The 16533-nt window shown below is 48.7% G+C and overlaps 1 protein-coding gene across 1 annotated transcript; it reads left to right on the forward strand.

Moving 5' to 3' along the window:
* Nucleotides 1–935: 935 nt before the first annotated feature.
* On the forward strand, nt 936–3917 carry LOC120375744. Its single transcript, XM_039496624.1, has 2 exons — nt 936–990; nt 2068–3917. Exon 2 carries the CDS (start codon nt 2209–2211, stop codon nt 3517–3519), a length of 1311 nt encoding a protein of 436 aa, XP_039352558.1. The 5' UTR covers nt 936–990; nt 2068–2208; the 3' UTR covers nt 3520–3917.
* The last annotated feature ends 12616 nt before the right edge of the window (nt 3918–16533 follow it).

A 16533-nucleotide genomic window follows, 5' to 3' on the forward strand; every position in this document is an offset into this window, starting at 1 on the left:
TGGAAAATTATGCCCATATGGTATTGTCATGAAAGTGAGTCACCCCAATCAAAGGTCTTGTTGGGAATGGCCCATTCAAGTGGGAGGGAATTGTCACCCGTCCCTTGCTAGCTAGTTACGTGGTGTGTTGTTGCATTGTCAACCTTTGCACCAGCCCAGAAAAGCCAATGGAAAACTATCACAGACAAATTATAGACATCAAAACCCTGTGGAAGTGTAAACGACAATATGACAATGAGGAAATGGTCCTTTCTGTGAATATACACAAAAAACTGATTCATTTTATAACACGGTGGAGAGAAACACTCTGGTTCCATTCACCAAGGAGATCACTAATGACCAATGGTGCTTCAAGAAAGGCAGGGCCCTGGCTCCTAGGGACTAGCAGTCACTGCAATAGACTGTCACCTCAGACTTCAGTCTACTTAGGTAGGAAAGGTAACTATTAAAAAGTGTAGGTTGCATTTTGTGATTTTGTTTTGTTGGTAACAGTTGGTTTCCATCATTCACATTTGTTTGTTTAAATCTCTGTCCCTTGTTAAAGAAATTTCCCTTTGTTCAATAACTGTGCTTAAGTGCTGTGTGTGGTCCAGTAGCAGTGGGCTACAGTAAAACTGGTAACCTGGGATGTACCATTGCTTCGGGCAGAGAGGATCTGGGATTTTTCTGAGCCCTGGTCTACTCTAGGGGAGGGAATCAATCTAAGTTACGCAACTTCAGCTACATGAATATCATAGCTGAAGTCGATGTACTTATGTCATAAACAGTTAGTTAAGGGTTAAGGTTTTTGTCTACCTGTAAAGGGTTAACAAGCAGTACCTGTGGACACCTGACCAGAGGACCAATGAGGACAAGATAATTTCAAATCCCTGTGGAGGAAGTTTTTTTCCTGTTCTTTGTTTTAGAGAGTCTCTCTTGGGAATTAAGAGAGTCCAGACATCTTAATCAAGTCCTCCCAGGTTTCTGCAATAAATTCTTCTATTCAAGCTAGTGAGTATTAGCAAGGAACTAGTATTCTTATACTTTTATTTCTGTATTTGCAATTCTGTGTTTTGCTATATAATTTCTTTAATTCTGTACTGTTGTTGCTTTTACTGAGAAGGAAAGGAGGGGGACTTCTCTCCAGAGATTGATAAGTTTAGACCCTGTATATTGTTCCATCTTGGTTACAGAGACAGTGACTTTCTTTTATTTTTTAATAAATCTTTTCTGTAAAGGACTTGGTTAATCTTTCTTTGGGTGGATTCTCAGAGAAAGGGGAGGGGGAGGCATCCCTCTGTAGTTAGATCCCGGTATCTCTCCTAGGAAAAGGGAGGGGGGAGGAAGCAGGAGGGAATGGTTTATTTCTCCCGGGTGTAAGAACTCCATGGATTTGGGGCTCTTGGGATCCCCAAGGATTTGGGGGAAGGACGGTGTCCCAATCCACGTACCTGATTGGGTGGTGGCAGCTTTTACCAGATCTAAACTAGGATTTTTAGTTTAGAGGGAAAACAGTCCAGGTCCCCATTTTGGAACCCAACAGCTCTAAGTGGGGGTGAGACCTATGACATGGTGGGCAGCAGTGACGAACCTGAGAGCCATACAGAGGCAAGGCATTTCTACCAAAAGGCAGTTTTGAAGCAGTTTTCAGGGTTAGAAGGAGTTTTTTTTCAGCTGGGCTAAGCTGAAGGGAGCTATTCTCTTCTTCTAGAGCAGGAAAGCAACCTGAGAGAAGAGGTGGGGTTACAAGTATTCAGTTTCTAACTGGTATTGTTAGAAGGAATCTTCAGCAAGGTTGGCTGGAGGGAATTAAGTTTTCCAGCAGGCTTTGTTGGAAGCAGTTTTTCTTTCTGGTGCTTCAAAAAGCACCTTGGAGGAAAAGGAGGGGTAGGTTTTCTGACAAGCCTTTGTTTCAGGAGACCCCATACTGAGAGCTACTTAGCAAGGGCGAGAGACACTGGTTAAACCGGTTTGTCTTGCTCTTGGGAGGAGGAGGAGAGAACTTTTTTTTTCTTTCTCGGTCAAAAGCACAGTCATCCCCGCAGAACACAATTTGCAAAACAAAAGATTTGATTTCTCTTTGTTTAGTCAATGATAGACAGGGATAGGAACTGAAGCAAGCAACACAGCACATACCCTGACTGCAGAGGGGTGTGGCCAGCATCACCAAGCCACCCAGAAAATTCACTGACTGCAGAGGAGTGTGGCCAACACCAGAAAACAGAAACAATGAGTGCCAAGGAGGCATCTAAACTGGAAACAAGACAAAGAGAACTGCAATTAAAAGAACAGGAATTACAGATAAAATTCAAGGAGATGGAATTAAAAGAAAAAGCCAAAGAGGCTGACCACAAGAGAGACATGGAAGCCAAAGAGGCTGAGCACATGAGACAAATGCAGTTAAAAGACAGAGAAATGGAGAGCCAGAGGGAGGCCCACCGGCAGGCTCTGGAATTAGAAAAGGCTAAGCAGCATGATCCTACCAATCCAACCCCTCTTCCAAGTACTGATCAGCCTGCTCGGAAAAAATTTCCCGCCTACAGGACAGGTGATGACGTTGAGGCCTTCCTAGAAAACTTTGAAAGGGTCTGCATTGGGTACAGCATCCCTGAAGCACAATACATGGTAGAGCTGAGGTCACAGCTCTGCGGAGAATTATTACTGGTGGCAACTGAAATGCCTAGGGACAAAATGAACAACTATAGACTGTTCCTAACCAAGGCTAGATACAGAATGGGCATAACCCCTGATCACGCCCGTCAGCGTTTCAGAGCCCAGAAATGGAAACCAGAGGTGTCATTTCCAAAACACGCCTCCTACCTTGAAAAGCATTATTTTTCCTGGTTATCAGGAGCCAATGTTAAATCCATGGACGACCTAAACCTCCTGATAATGATGGAGCAGTTCTTGGATGGTGTTCCTGAGGACATTACACGCTACATACAAGATGGAAAACCAAAAAATCTCACTGAGGCAGGGGAGATTGGAGCCAAATGGATGGGAGTTGCAGAGAACAAGAAAGCTACTGTCAAGGGGAGCGAATCCCACAGGGTACACACCGACACTAAACCCTACCATCAAGGACCAATCAAGCCCACACCTACAACCCAAGGACAGCCACAACCTACTTCTTCTTCTACCTCACCAGTCTCCAGTAATCCTCATTGGCCCAGTGACCCGTCAACTGGGCGATGTTTTAAATGTAATGAACTGGGGCATATCAAAGCCAAATGCCCAAAGAACCTAAACCGAGTGCAAATCCTTGCACCTTCACACCAGAGAAACCCAGACCTAGATGTCTCTCAAATACCCTTACACCGTAGGGAAACTTTGAGAGTGGACGGAAAGGAGGTTATCGCATGGAGAGACACTGGAGCACGTGTCAGCTATCCACCGAGCCTTCGTGGACCCCAAATTCATCAACCAGGAAGCCAAAGTGACAATCCACCCCTTCATATCAAAATCTGTAAGCTTACCTACAGCGGAATTGCCTGTCCAGTACAAGGGCTGGTCAGGAAAGTGGACTTTTGCTGTCTATGACAATTATTCTATCCCCATGCTACTAGGGGAAGACTTGGCCGACCACGTTGAGCAACCCAACACAGTGGGAGTGGTTACACGCAGCCAAGCCAGACAAGCTGACGAACCCATCCCTGTCCCTGAGCCATTCACCAAGACCCCGTCTGCGTTACCAGAGACCCAGACAGAGGTGGTGCAACCGGATCCCATGCCAACAACTACAGCAGCCACAGTACCTCCTGTTCCAGAACCGGAACTGGAAGAATAACCAGTGTCAGCACTGACTCCAGCACTTGCAACTCCACCACCAGAGGGCACCAACGAGCCTGAACTGGCAGAAACAGCAGACAACCCTACCCAAGAGGCTCAGCCAGAGCCTGAAATATCACCTCGTGCACCAGCGGAGAGCAGTCCACAGTCAACAGAAACAACCTCTTCACCTACATCGCTTCCAGAGGGATCAAACCCAAGTCCACAGTCTATGGAGGAACTGGTGTCTCCAGCCTCAAGGGAACAGTTCTAGACTGAGCAGGAAGCCGATGACAGCCTTAAGAAAGCTTGGGCGGCGGCACGGAGCAATCCACCGCTTCTCAGCTCTTCTAACCGATCCCGGTTTGTTGTAGAACAAGGACTTTTATATAAAGAGCTTCTTTCTGGTGGACACCAGGAAGGCTGGCATCCTCAAAAATGGTTGGTGGTTCCAACTAAGTACCGGGAAAAGCTCTTAAGCTTAGCCCATGATCATCCCAGTGGCCATTCTGGGGTGAACCGAAGCAAAGACAGGTTGGGAAGGTCCTTCGACTGGGAGGGGATGGGCAAGGACGTTGCCAAGTATGTCCGGTCTTGTGAGGTATGCCAAAAGGTAGGAAAGCCTCAAGACCAGGTCAAGGCCCCTCTCCAGCCACTTCCCATAATTGAGGTCCCATTTCAGCGAGTAGCTGTGGATATTATGGGTCCTTTCCCAAAGAAGACCCCCAGAGGAAAGCAGTACATACTGACTTTTGTGGACTTTGCTGCCAGATGGCCGGAAGCAGTAGCTCTAGGCAACACCAGGGCTAAAACTGTGTGCCAGGCCTTAACTGACATTTTTGCCAGGGTAGGTTGGCCCTCCGCCATTCTTACAGATTCAGGAACAAATTTCCTGTCAGGGACCATGAAAGACCTGTGGGAAGCTCATGGGGTGCATCACTTGGTTGCCACCCCGTACCACCACCAAACCAATGGCCTGGTGGAGAGATGTAATGGAACTTTGGGGGCCATGATCCTTAAATTCGTTAATGAACATTCCAATAATTGGGATCTAGAGTTGCAGCAATTGCTGTTTGCCTACAGGGCTGTACCACATCCCAGTTTAGGATTCTCACCATTCGAGCTTGTGTATGGCCATGAGGTTAAGGGGCCATTACAGTTGGTAAAGCAACAATGGGAGGGGTTTACGCCTTCTCCAGGAACTAACATTCTGGACTTTGTAAGCAACCTACAAAACACCCTCCACCACTCTTTGGCCCTTGCTAAAGAGAACCTAAAGGATGCTCAAGCAGAGCAAAAGGTCTGGTATGATAGACATACCAGAGAGCGTTCCTTCAAGGTAGGAGACCAGGTCATGGTCTTGAAGGCGCTACAGGCCCATAAGATGGAAGCGTCATGGGAAGGACCATTCACGGTCCAGGAGCGCCTGGGAGCTGTTAACTACCTCATTGCATTTCCTAATTCCTCCTTAAAACCTAAAGTGTACCATGTTAACTCTTTAAAGCCCTTTTACCCCAGAGAATTACAGATCTGTCAGTTTACAGCCCAGGGAGGAGATGACGCTGAGTGGCCTGAAGGTGTCTACTATGAAGGAAAAAGAAATGGTGGTGTGGAAGAGGTGACCCTCTCCACAACCCTGGAACGTCTACAGCGGCAACAGATCAAGGAGCTGTGCACTCACTTCAGCCCTTTGTTCTCAGCCAACCCAGGATGGACTCAACAAACGTACCACACCATTGACACTGGTAATGCTCACCCAATTAGAACCCCACCCTACCGGGTGTCACCTCATGCCCAAGTTGCTATAAAACGGGAGATTGAAAATATGCTGGAGATGGGTATCATCCTCCCCTCTACCAGTGCATGGGCATCTCCAGTGGTTCTAGTTCCCAAACCAGATGGGGAAATACGCTTTTGCGTGGACTACCGAAAGCTTAATGCGGTAACCCGCCCTGACAACTACCCAATGCCGCGCACCGATGAGCTCTTGGAGAAATTGGGACGTGCCCAGTTCATCTCCACAATAGATTTAACCAAGGGGTACTGGCAAGTACCACTAGATGGACACGCCAAAGAAAAATCTGCGTTCATCACCCATGCAGGGGTGTATGAATTTAATGTGTTTCCGTTCGGACTGCGGAATGCACCCGCCACCTTCCAAAGGCTGGTAGATGGTCTACTAGCAGGATTGGGAGAATGTGCAGTTGCCTACCTCGATGATGTGGCCATTTTTTCTGATTCATGGCCCGAACACCTAGAACACCTGGAAACGGTCTTTGAGCGCATCAGGCAGGCAGGACTAACTGTTAAGGCCAAAAAGTGTCAAATAGGCCAAAACAGAGTGACCTACCTAGGGCACCAGGTGGGTTGAGGAACCATTAACCCCCTACAGGCCAAGGTGGAGGCTATCCAAAACTGGCCTGTCCCACGGTCAAAGAAACAGGTCCAATCCTTCTTAGGCTTGGCCGGATATTACAGGCGATTTGTACCACACTACAGCCAAATCGCTGCCCCACTAACTGATCTAACCAGAAAAATGCAGCCAAATGCTGTTAAGTGGACTGATGAGTGTCAGAAAGCCTTTACCCAGCTTAAGGCGACGCTCATGTCTGACCCTGTGTTAAGGGCCCCGGACTTTGACAAACCCTTCCTAGTAACCACCGATGCATCTGAACGTGGGGTAGGAGCAGTTCTAATGCAGGAAGGACCGTATCACAACTTCCATCCTGTCGTATTTCTCAGCAAAAAACTGTCTGAGAGGGAAAGCCACTGGTCCATCAGTGAGAAAGAATGTTACGCCATTGTGTATGCCCTGGAAAAGCTACGCCCATACGTTTGGGGACGGCGGTTCCAGCTACAAACTGACCATGCTGCGCTAAAGTGGCTTCATACTAACAAGGGAAACAACAAAAAACTTCTCCGATGGAGTTTAGCTCTCCAAGACTTTGATTTTGAAATTCAACACATTTCAGGAGCCTCCAACAAAGTTGCTGATGCACTCTCTCATGAAAGTTTCCCAGAATCAAGTGGTTAAAAAGTGTTGTTGACATGTTTACATGCTTAGTAGTGAATGTAATACTGCATGTGTTTTAGTAATCTGTTTATTTTACAGTGCTAGGAAGAAATCACCGCCAGTGGTTCCCACTGTTGGCGATTTGGGGGGCGTGTCATAAACAGTTAGTTAAGGATTAAGGTTTTGTCTACCTGTAATGGGTTAACAAGCAGTACCTGTGGACACCTGACCAGAGGATCAATGAGGACAAGATAATTTCAAATCCCTGTGGAGGGAAGTTTTTTTTCCTGTTCTTTGTTTTAGAGAGTCTCTCTTGGGAATTAAGAGAGTCCAGACATCTTAATCAAGTCCTCCCAGGTTTCTGCAATAAATTGTTCTATTCAAGCTAGTGAGTATTAGCAAGGAACTAGTATTCTTATACTTTTATTTCTGTATTTGCAATTCTGTGTTTTGCTATATAATTTCTTTAATTCTGTACTGTTATTGCTTTTACTGAGAAAGAAAGGAGGGGGACTTCTCTCCAGAGATTGATAAGTTTAGACCCTGTATATTGTTCCATCTTGGTTACAGAGACAGTGACTTTCTTTTATTTTTTAATAAATCTTTTCTGTAAAGGACTTGGTTAATCTTTCTTTGGGTGGATTCTCAGAGAAAGGGGAGGGGGAGGCATCCCTCTGTAGTTAGATCCCGGTATCTCTCCTAGGAAAAGGGAGGGGGGAGGAAGCAGGAGGGAATGGTTTATTTCTCCCGGGTGTAAGAACTCCATGGATTTGGGGCTCTTGGGATCCCCAAGGATTTGGGGGAAGGACTGTGTCCCAATCCACATACCTGATTGGGTGGTGGCAGCTTTTACCAGATCTAAACTAGGATTTTTAGTTTAGAGGGAAAACAGTGCAGGTCCCCATTTTGGAACCCAACAGCTTTAAGTGGGGGTGAGACCTATGACAACTTAGGTCGGCTTACCATGGTGTCTTCATCGCGGTTAGTCGACTGCTGCAGCTCCCCAGTAGACTCTGCCTGCGCCTCTCACCAAGCTGGAGTACAGTGGTCGACCGAAGAGTACTCGAGGATCGATTTATTGCATCTACACTGGACCCAATAGATCGATCCCCCCGCTGTATCGATCGCTGCCTGCCAATTCAGCAGATAGTATAGACATACCCTGAGTATCTGATGATTGGAGCTGGACCCCAGAGGGGGACACATTGAAGGAACTCAGGGGTTAAGGTGCCTTTATTGTCAACTGTCAAGGTTGCTGTAGCTCAGAGGAGGGTGCTTGACTGTTTGACAGGCTGGTTGGTCACTAACATCCAGCTGCCAAATGCAAAAGTCCCTCTTCCTCGTGGCAGGTGGCCACAAGGACACTCACGGCCCTCAGCACCCTGAGAAGGGTCACAATGTGCATCTATGTTAATCCACACAGGGAAAGCTCCCTATAGCATAAAACTCTGCCCTATGAAATCATGGAACATGTGCTCTTCGCTCTGTGAAAGCACATAAAGAATCCAAGCGCTGGAGGGTTGGGTTTGGGTCCAGAGTGACCTAGACAAATTGGAGGATTGGGCCAAAAGAAATCTGATGAGGTTCAACAAGGACAAGTGCAGATTCCTACTCTCTAAGGGCTTGGCTACACTTACAAATTTGCAGCGCTGCAGCAGGGTGTGAAAACACACCCTCTCCAGCGCTGCAAATTGCGACGCTGCAAAGCGCCAGTGTGGTCAAAGCCCCAGCACTGGGAGCGCGGCTCCCAGCGCTGTACATTATTCCCCACAGGGAGGTGGAGTACGGACAGCGCTGGGAGAGCTTTCTCCCAGTGCTGGCGCTTTGACTACACTTAGCGCTTCAAAGTGCTGCCGTGGCAGCGCTTTGATGTGTAAGTGTAGCCAAAGCCTAGGATGGAAGAGTCCTATGCACCGCTACAGGCTGGGGACAGACTGGCTAAGTGGCAGTTCTGCAGAAAAGGAGCTGGGGATTACAGTGGACAAGAAGCTGGATATGAGTCAATAATGTGCCCTTGTTGCCAGGAAGGTTAACAGCATATTGGGCAGCATTAGTAGGAATGTTGCCAGCAGATCGAGGGAAGTGATTATTCCCTTCTATTTGGCACTGATGTGGCCACATCTGGAGTACTGCATCCAGTTTTGGGCCCCCCGCTACAGAAAGTATGTGGACAAATTGGAGAGTGTTCAGCGGAGGGCAACAAAAATTATTAGGAGACCTAGGCATATGATTTATGAAGAGAGGGTGAGGGAACTGGAGTTATTTAATCTGCAGAAGAGAAGAGTGAGGGGGGATTTGATGGCAGCCTTCAACTACCTGAAGGGGGGTTCCAAAGAGGATGGAGCTCGGCTGTTCTCAGTGGTGGCAGATGACAGAACAAGGAGCAATGGTCTCAAGTTGCAGTGGGGGAGGTCTAGGTTGGATATTAGGAAAAACTTTTTCACTAGGAGGGTGGTGAAGCACTGGAATGGGTTCCCTAGGGAGGTGGTACAATCTCCATCCTTAGAGGTTTGTAAGGCCCAGCTTGACAGAGCCCTGACTGGGATGATTTAGTTGGGGATTGGTCCTGCTTTGAGTAGGGACTTGGACTAGATACCTCCTCAGGTTTCTTTCAACCCTAATCTTCTCTGATTCTAAGTAGCTGCAAGTGTCTCTTTGTGTTCACATCTGTAAAGACGCCAGGAATGGGCAACGGGATGGATCACTTCATGATTACGTGTTCTGTTAATTCCCTCTAAAGCATCTGGCTTTGACCACTCTTGGGAGATAGGACACTTGGCAGGATGGACCATTGGTCTGACTCAGTATGGTTGTTCTTATGTTTTATGTACAGAAATGAGCGAGTAGTTACAAAGCCGAAATGGGGGGAGGGGCTCTAAATTTATATCAGAGTTAGAGAGAAATATGTTCAAACACAGTGAGACTCGATGTACGAAAGAAATAACACGTGATCCCCATCTCCTTCCCCAAAGCCTTAGGTGGGGATTAGCTGCCAACTGCTGCGGCTGCTGCTCTGAGGGGAGCGGTATAAGTTGTCTGCCTGTGGGTGCGGCCCACCAGCTGGTTCTTCTGGGGCAGACGGTGAGTTGCTGGGCAGGAATGGTGCATCAGCTGGAGTATGAAATATGAACAGGGATCTAAAGACTCTACACTGGCCTCCAGTGGGGGTTGAGGATGCTGAGGCAGTGGAATTTCAGCATCAGAGTCATCAAGATTCAAAGCTGCTTGGGGGTGGAGAGGAGGGGGATGACTCCACTGGATTTTTAGTGCATCCCCCTAACTACTCGCCCATGACAGCCTGGCTTTGTCATTGCTCTGTGGTTCTCCTGTTGCTCATTCCCAGCTTCTGGAAAGCAATGGCGAGGGACACCATCCCTGCCCATCCTGGCTAATAGCCATTGATGAACCTATCCTCTGTGCACTTCTCTAGTTCTTTTTTGAACTCTGTTCTAGTCTTGGCTTTCACAACATCTTCTGCTAAAGAGTTCCCCAGGTTAACTGTGCGTTGTGTGAAGAAATACTTCGTTTCAAATCTGTAGACTATTCATTTCATTTGGTGACCCCTCCTAGTTCTTGTGTTATGAGAAGGAGTAAATAACACTCCCTTCCTTGGTCCTTTGATAGATATGTGAGCCCCCACCTCCCTGCCCCACCTCTCATGTCCAGGGAACAACAGGGATATAACAACATGGCAAACAACAAGGTTCAAAGTCAATGCACGTGGGAGAAGTATCTGCTGTTTCATTCCTTACATTCCTGTCCCATTTCCTTTCCCTCCTTTCTGTTAAAAGCTTTTGTGTTTTGCACAGAAACATTATTTCCACAGGAGACACCCAGGAGTGGGGGCTGCAATCCTGTGCCAAACAATCACTAGAAGGAGGCAGACAAAGGCCTTTAAGATGAGGTGTCCATCACTGTCAAAATATCATCTCCCTCCTTCAGCTCACTGGCAGCCTGAATTTCTTCCTTATCCTACCAGAGTCTTGTCTGGACTCGGCACTATCCAGCCCCTCTGTATGTAGTGGGCAAAACCCACAAACCTTGTCTTTAAAACAAGCCGTCCCCTTCCTTCTTAGGGAAGATTTTTCTATGATTGAAGTTGAGCTTCAGTTCCCCTCTCCTAGGGGCAGGTTGGGTGTGGGCCAGCTCCCAATGAGATCTGTTTTCACCTTTGCCCCCTAACTCTGCTCCCAGCTGTCAGGCGGCTTCCAGCCCATCCACCCTGCTTACTAGCTCCATGGTCACGTGTAACCCCCTTTGCCAGCACACGTAGCCTGCAGGAAAGCTGCTCCTGCCAGCTGTGTTGGTGGTATAGTGGTGAGCATAGCTGCCTTCCAAACAATTGACATGGCTTCAATTCCCAGCCAGTGCAATAATGGCTTTTCTCTTTTGTTGGTTCCTTATCTGGAAGTGGTTTAATTTCAGTCACGTTGTGTTACAATCACATTATCAATAGAATGAGACAATAAATGTGTCAAAGCCCAGCAGGTGTCACAGGAGGGAGGACTACAAGGGGCTGGAATGTGTCATCTGAGAAGACAGAACACTTGGAAACCTGCATCTCCCATCCCCTGGCTTCCATGTGATGATTCCAGCTGCGTGAGCTGTTTGTACCATGTTCCTGCATGATGGGGAAATAAAGTTTTGAGTCAGTTTTTGCTCCTACAGATTCCTTTGCTGTTACAATTATATTGATATGAACAAAAGGGAAGCATAAAAACAACAAAAAATCCCATCCAACTTGCAGTACAGTTAGGGAAAGAGAAGATCAGGGGTAAGCCAAACATTTCAAAATAAAAATACTAAAATGGGAGCCAGGAGAGAGAGATCAGGTATGTGGAGATCCCTTTAATATTTGAAACCTACAACTACCCAGCTTTCTGAACACCTGTGAGGAGCAAGATCGAGTTGGGACATCTTCAATCATTGATTGTCTCTCTGTGTTCTCTGTCTCTTTCTTCTCCTCCCATTATTCTTCTCCAGTGTCTCTGCCTTTCTCCTCTTGCTCCCTCTCCCCCTGCCCTTTCCCAGGAACTCACAGTCTACAGCATTCAGGAAAAGCCAGAGTTTCATAGATTCATAGACTCTAGAACGGGAAGGGACCTCGAGAGGTCATCGAGTCCAGTCCCCTGCCCTCATGGCAGGACCAAATACTGTCTAGACCATCCCTGATAGATATTTAAATATTTTACTGGCTGCTGCCACAAAACGAGAAAAATTACACTTCTGGTTCAGAGGCAGTGCACACACATAAGAATCAATGGGCTTTTAATTCCTTAGGTTCTGCCACCATATGCTGCTTCCATTTCATTTCAATCTTTCCCCAAGATTTCTCATTGTGCACAGCAACATTACACCCTTGGGAGAGAGTGGACCAGAGGCTGCATTAATTTAACCTACAAAAACCAAACAAATAGAAATGTAGATTAGAAATGTACTCTCTAGGTTCCTCCAGCCCAGGGGTTGGCAACCTTTCAGAAGCGGTGTGCCAAGTCTTCATTTATTCACTCTAATTTAAGGTTTCGGGTGCCGGTAATACATTTTAATGTTTTTTAGAAGGTCTCTCGCTACAAGTCTATATATTATATAACTAAACTAGAGTATTATAAAATAAACAAGGTTTTCAAAATGTTTAAGAAGCTTCATTTAAAATTAAATTAAAATGTTGATCTTATGCCGCTGGCCTGCTCAGCCTGCTGCTGGTCTGGACGAGGAGGGTTCATTCAGAAAGTCATCGTGTTTGGATGTAAAGGTGTGAAATGATGGGGAAATTGGCCCCTCTTTCAAGTTTAAATGTTGTAACTTCTACATCTAGACCGGGGTGGCCAATCTGAGCCTGAGAAGGAGCCAGAATTTCCCAATGTATCTGCCAAACGTGCACCTTTGTATGCAACTGCTGAGTCAATTGTGAACCTTCCCATCATTATCATTATCCCTGTGAAATGATGATGGTGATGGACACTTGGCTCGATATCCCAGTGTGCCCTGGATGTCTACAGGCTGCATTAGCCAATCAAAACATTCGGCATTTGCAGATGGGCACCTCTGTATTGTGCCTGAGTCTTGTACAGCTATGAATGGCTGGTAGATGCTGATATTTTCCCATCTTTTTAACCAGCACTAATACCAGGCCAGGCCAGGGCTGGGAAGAGAGAGAGAGCAGCAGGTTTCCCCTATTGTGTCCGTCTCGCTTTTTCTTGACTAGCTTCACCTCTGCACCAAGTGGCACTTTTCCTGTGTGAGCCTGGCTAGCTCAGTTGGCAGAGTATCATGCTTTTAATCTGAGGGTCCAGGGTTCGAGTCCCTGGTCAGGTGATAAACTACTTGCTGTGATTGTAAAAATCTGACTTTCTGGAGTCTTCTTTGGTGTTACTCTTTCTCTTCAGGATTTTGCCTTTCCTAAGAAGGGCCGGGGGGGGGATTGAAGGAGCAACTCCTTGACATCCCCTCTGTCCTTGCAGGCTGGAGGAATAAAGTCCTCTGGGCATAGAGCATGTTCCTCCCCTGCACACACAAACACACAGAATATCCCTAAGGAATTAGAATCACCTGTTGCCTTCCCCTGTCCTGCTGGATCCTCAAATGAGGACGCTCTTCAGCCCAAACCCATGTCCTCTCTACTCCCAGTGCCCCTCAGACCCAACCCTCAGTCCCTCCTATGCTCATTGCTCCTCACTCCCAACCAGAGCCTGCTCCTCTTCACCCTTCTCCTCTGTCCCAACCCACAGCCCCCTCCTATTCCCAGTGCCCCTCAATCCCAACCCACAGGCCCCTCCTATTCCCAGTGCCCCTCAATCCCAACTCACAGGTCCCTTCTCCTCATGCTGCTCCTCAATCCCAACCCACAGCTCCCACCTTCCCTCCAGCAGCAGGTGCTTCAGACCCGCTCAGGAAGATTTTCTTGCAAGGTTTTGTGTAGGAGTCTGCATGTGGATTTTACAGTATGTTGGAAATAGGTTGGGTTGCTTGCCGAAATGATCACTTTTGGCTGGTGTTGGATTCCCAGTCTCCTTGTTATTGGGGCAGGAGAAATAAAGGGTTGTTATCCTTGATGTGTGAATCAAGGACTTAACCCTGGCTGTAAACTAAATGAGCTGCCCACAAATTCTGGCAGCCACAATGAGCATTTGGTGCAAGAGCCCAGACCTGCCCCTGTCCCAGAGGGAGGGGGTCATCCATGAGGGGCTTGGACCACTGACCTATCAGCTCTTAACTCCCAAACTTTCAGTAACTCTATTATCAGTACCTGTGAGTGTAATTTAAACCATAAGAAAAACCACACTGGGCTAGACCAAAGGCCCATCTAGCTCTGTATTTTATCTTCTGACAGTAGCCAATAGCAGGTGTTCTAAAAGCATCTCAACAAGGCACCACTAGGTGTTGAACCCAGGATCTCCTGTTTACAAAACAGGTATTTTAACCAGCTAAACCATGGTGCCTGCCTGTGACTAAGGTAGAGTGTCTGCTCACACCTGACTCTCTGCATCTCCATCTAGGCCTGACAAGCTTTGCTTGTGTTTGGAAAAGCAGAGGAGCAGGTGACATTTTCCTTGCAAGTTGTGTCTCTGTGTGTGAATCTTTGGCCAGGCCTGCACTACAAAGTTATTTCAGCAGAATTATATTGCTCAGGTGTGTGAAAAACACATGATGCTCCCTCGGTCGGCAGCTTGTGGCTGGCGCACACACTGCAATGCCACGTCTGGCAACAAAACTGCCCTGTTTTGGTGACAAAATAAAAACACTTTGATGAGAAGCCTAGCGCTTTTTCCAGCAAACTTAAAGTGGCAGAGTGGCAGTGTAGATGCTGCCGTTCATTATATCACCATAACTGGCCTCTGCCAGTATCCCACAATGCCCTCTGTGAACTCGCCTGCCCTGCATTCCTGCTACAGAGCCATGGGCCCCTCCCCTTTCATCGCTCTGGGAAGTTCTGACAGCTGAGCCTGCTGCTCTGCTCCAGCAGCCAGGAGCAAATCACTGCCATGGATGCTGCTCTCTCCCACTCTGCGAACACAGAGCAGGGTGGTGGGACCTTCCTTACATGGGGGGGGCACCGGCATCCGAACTGTGACACCCCCATGACAACCCTTCCCTCGAGGAGGCTCTTACCTTCTAAACAGGGACGGCTGTTTTCTAGTAAAATCACTAAAAGGGAAGGAGAAAACTCGAAAGAGGTTCCTCCTGGCACTCACGTCCGTGAACCCGAATACTCTCTCAGTCCTCAAAGAGAGATCTGGAGAAGGAGACTTGCTGAAGCAAAGCCACAGGGGTCTCTGAGGTTTCCCTGGCCCCTCGCCCCTGTCCTGCCTGGCTGATGTCAGCATCTCTCTGTGAGGTCACCACCTCCCCACCACCTCTGACCAATAGTCTGAGGTCCTGCAAAAGGCCTTTGTGATGTCACTGCCTGTCACGGACTCACAGATCGTGCCCACTCTTGGCCCCGTGCAGTCCGTGGGGGGTGCCCCTTTCAGTGCGACAGCCCTTCGCGGGGGTCCACTCTCTCTCGGGGTCAGGCCCCTCCACCTCCTGGAGCCGCACCTCTCTGAGCCTTAGCACGTCTGCCTCTCGCCGTGGGCCCCCTCAGGGAGTCCACGCGCCTGGACCCCTGGGTCTCCTCACCCCGAAGGGTTGATGCCCCTGTTCTCTAGCCCGGAGCGACTCTCAGCCAGCATAAAACAGGAGGGTTTATTGAGAGTTGAACACAGCACAGGAAACTCTCAGGGCCTCAGGCCTGGCCTCCCTCAGCCCAGCACATCCCAGTCCCCCTGCAGCCAGGTGGGCTCTGCCTGCTTCCCCTCGCCAGCCCCGAGCCCCCCTGCTTCCCAGCTGGGCCTCCGATATCCCGGGCCCCAGGCCCCACCTCTGTCCATTGTCTTTTCTCCAGGTAAACAGGGTTGCCTGGGCCTCCTCCCCTCTCTGCCCTCCTCTGGCTGGAACAGGTTGGTCACGGGGTCCTCTCCCCGCAGGCCATTGTCCTCTCACTGGCCAGAACTGGCTGTGACTCCTGAGCTGGGTCTCCGGGTCACCAGGTCACCAGTCACTGGGGTCTCCATCCTCCAGGCCATCAGCCGGGGTCCCAAGTCCCTCTCCGATCCTCTGTAACAACAAACTCCCTCTCCCCTCACCTCGTTAAACCAGTAACACCCGGGGACACTGAGTCCCACTCCCTGTGCATGCGAACCACTGGAAAACACAGAAAACCCTAAGAAAATCCCCCACTTTGTCACAGAGCCCAGCACCTCTCCTCCTCTGGGCACCTAGAGCAGAGGCGGCTGGTGCTGACGGCTCCAAGGGAAGGCTTAAAAGCCACAGAACAACCGAGGTCAGGGCCAGAGGAGGGCAGGACCATGCCTGTGTGGTCTTCAGACAGGCACAAAAACACCCAGCAAGGCTGCCATGCCAAACACCCACTGAAGCCCACCCACAGACCAGCATGTGGGGCGGCTGCTGATGCTCTGTGGCCATTATCGAAGACGGTAGGAAAGCAGGGCCAGCCCCCCTGGTGGCGCCTCTTACCATTCCCACTCAAGGTGCTCACTTTGGCAGTGGGGCAGGAGATTTTACCCCAAGAGGCTTTTCCCCAGCTGGCGAGAAGCAGAGAAACACCCAGGCTCCCAAGGTGCTATGTAGCAACCCCCCTCAAGCACAGGGACAGGCGCACACTTGGAAGAGGGAAACTGCTCCACACGCTAGCCCGGGCAGCCGCCCATTTTCTCTGGCAAGTCAGGAACGGCAAAGGCGAGACTGGAAGCACCTGGGGCTCATGCCCCAGC

This window comes from Mauremys reevesii, linkage group 12, assembly GCF_016161935.1.
Source record: "Mauremys reevesii isolate NIE-2019 linkage group 12, ASM1616193v1, whole genome shotgun sequence".
Classification (NCBI taxonomy): Eukaryota; Metazoa; Chordata; order Testudines; family Geoemydidae; genus Mauremys; species Mauremys reevesii.

Excerpts from the sequence above, each read along its gene's own strand:
- LOC120375744 (XM_039496624.1), top strand. The coding sequence starts at position 2,209 with ATGAGTGCCAAGGAGGCATCTAAACTGGAAACAAGACAAAGAGAACTG.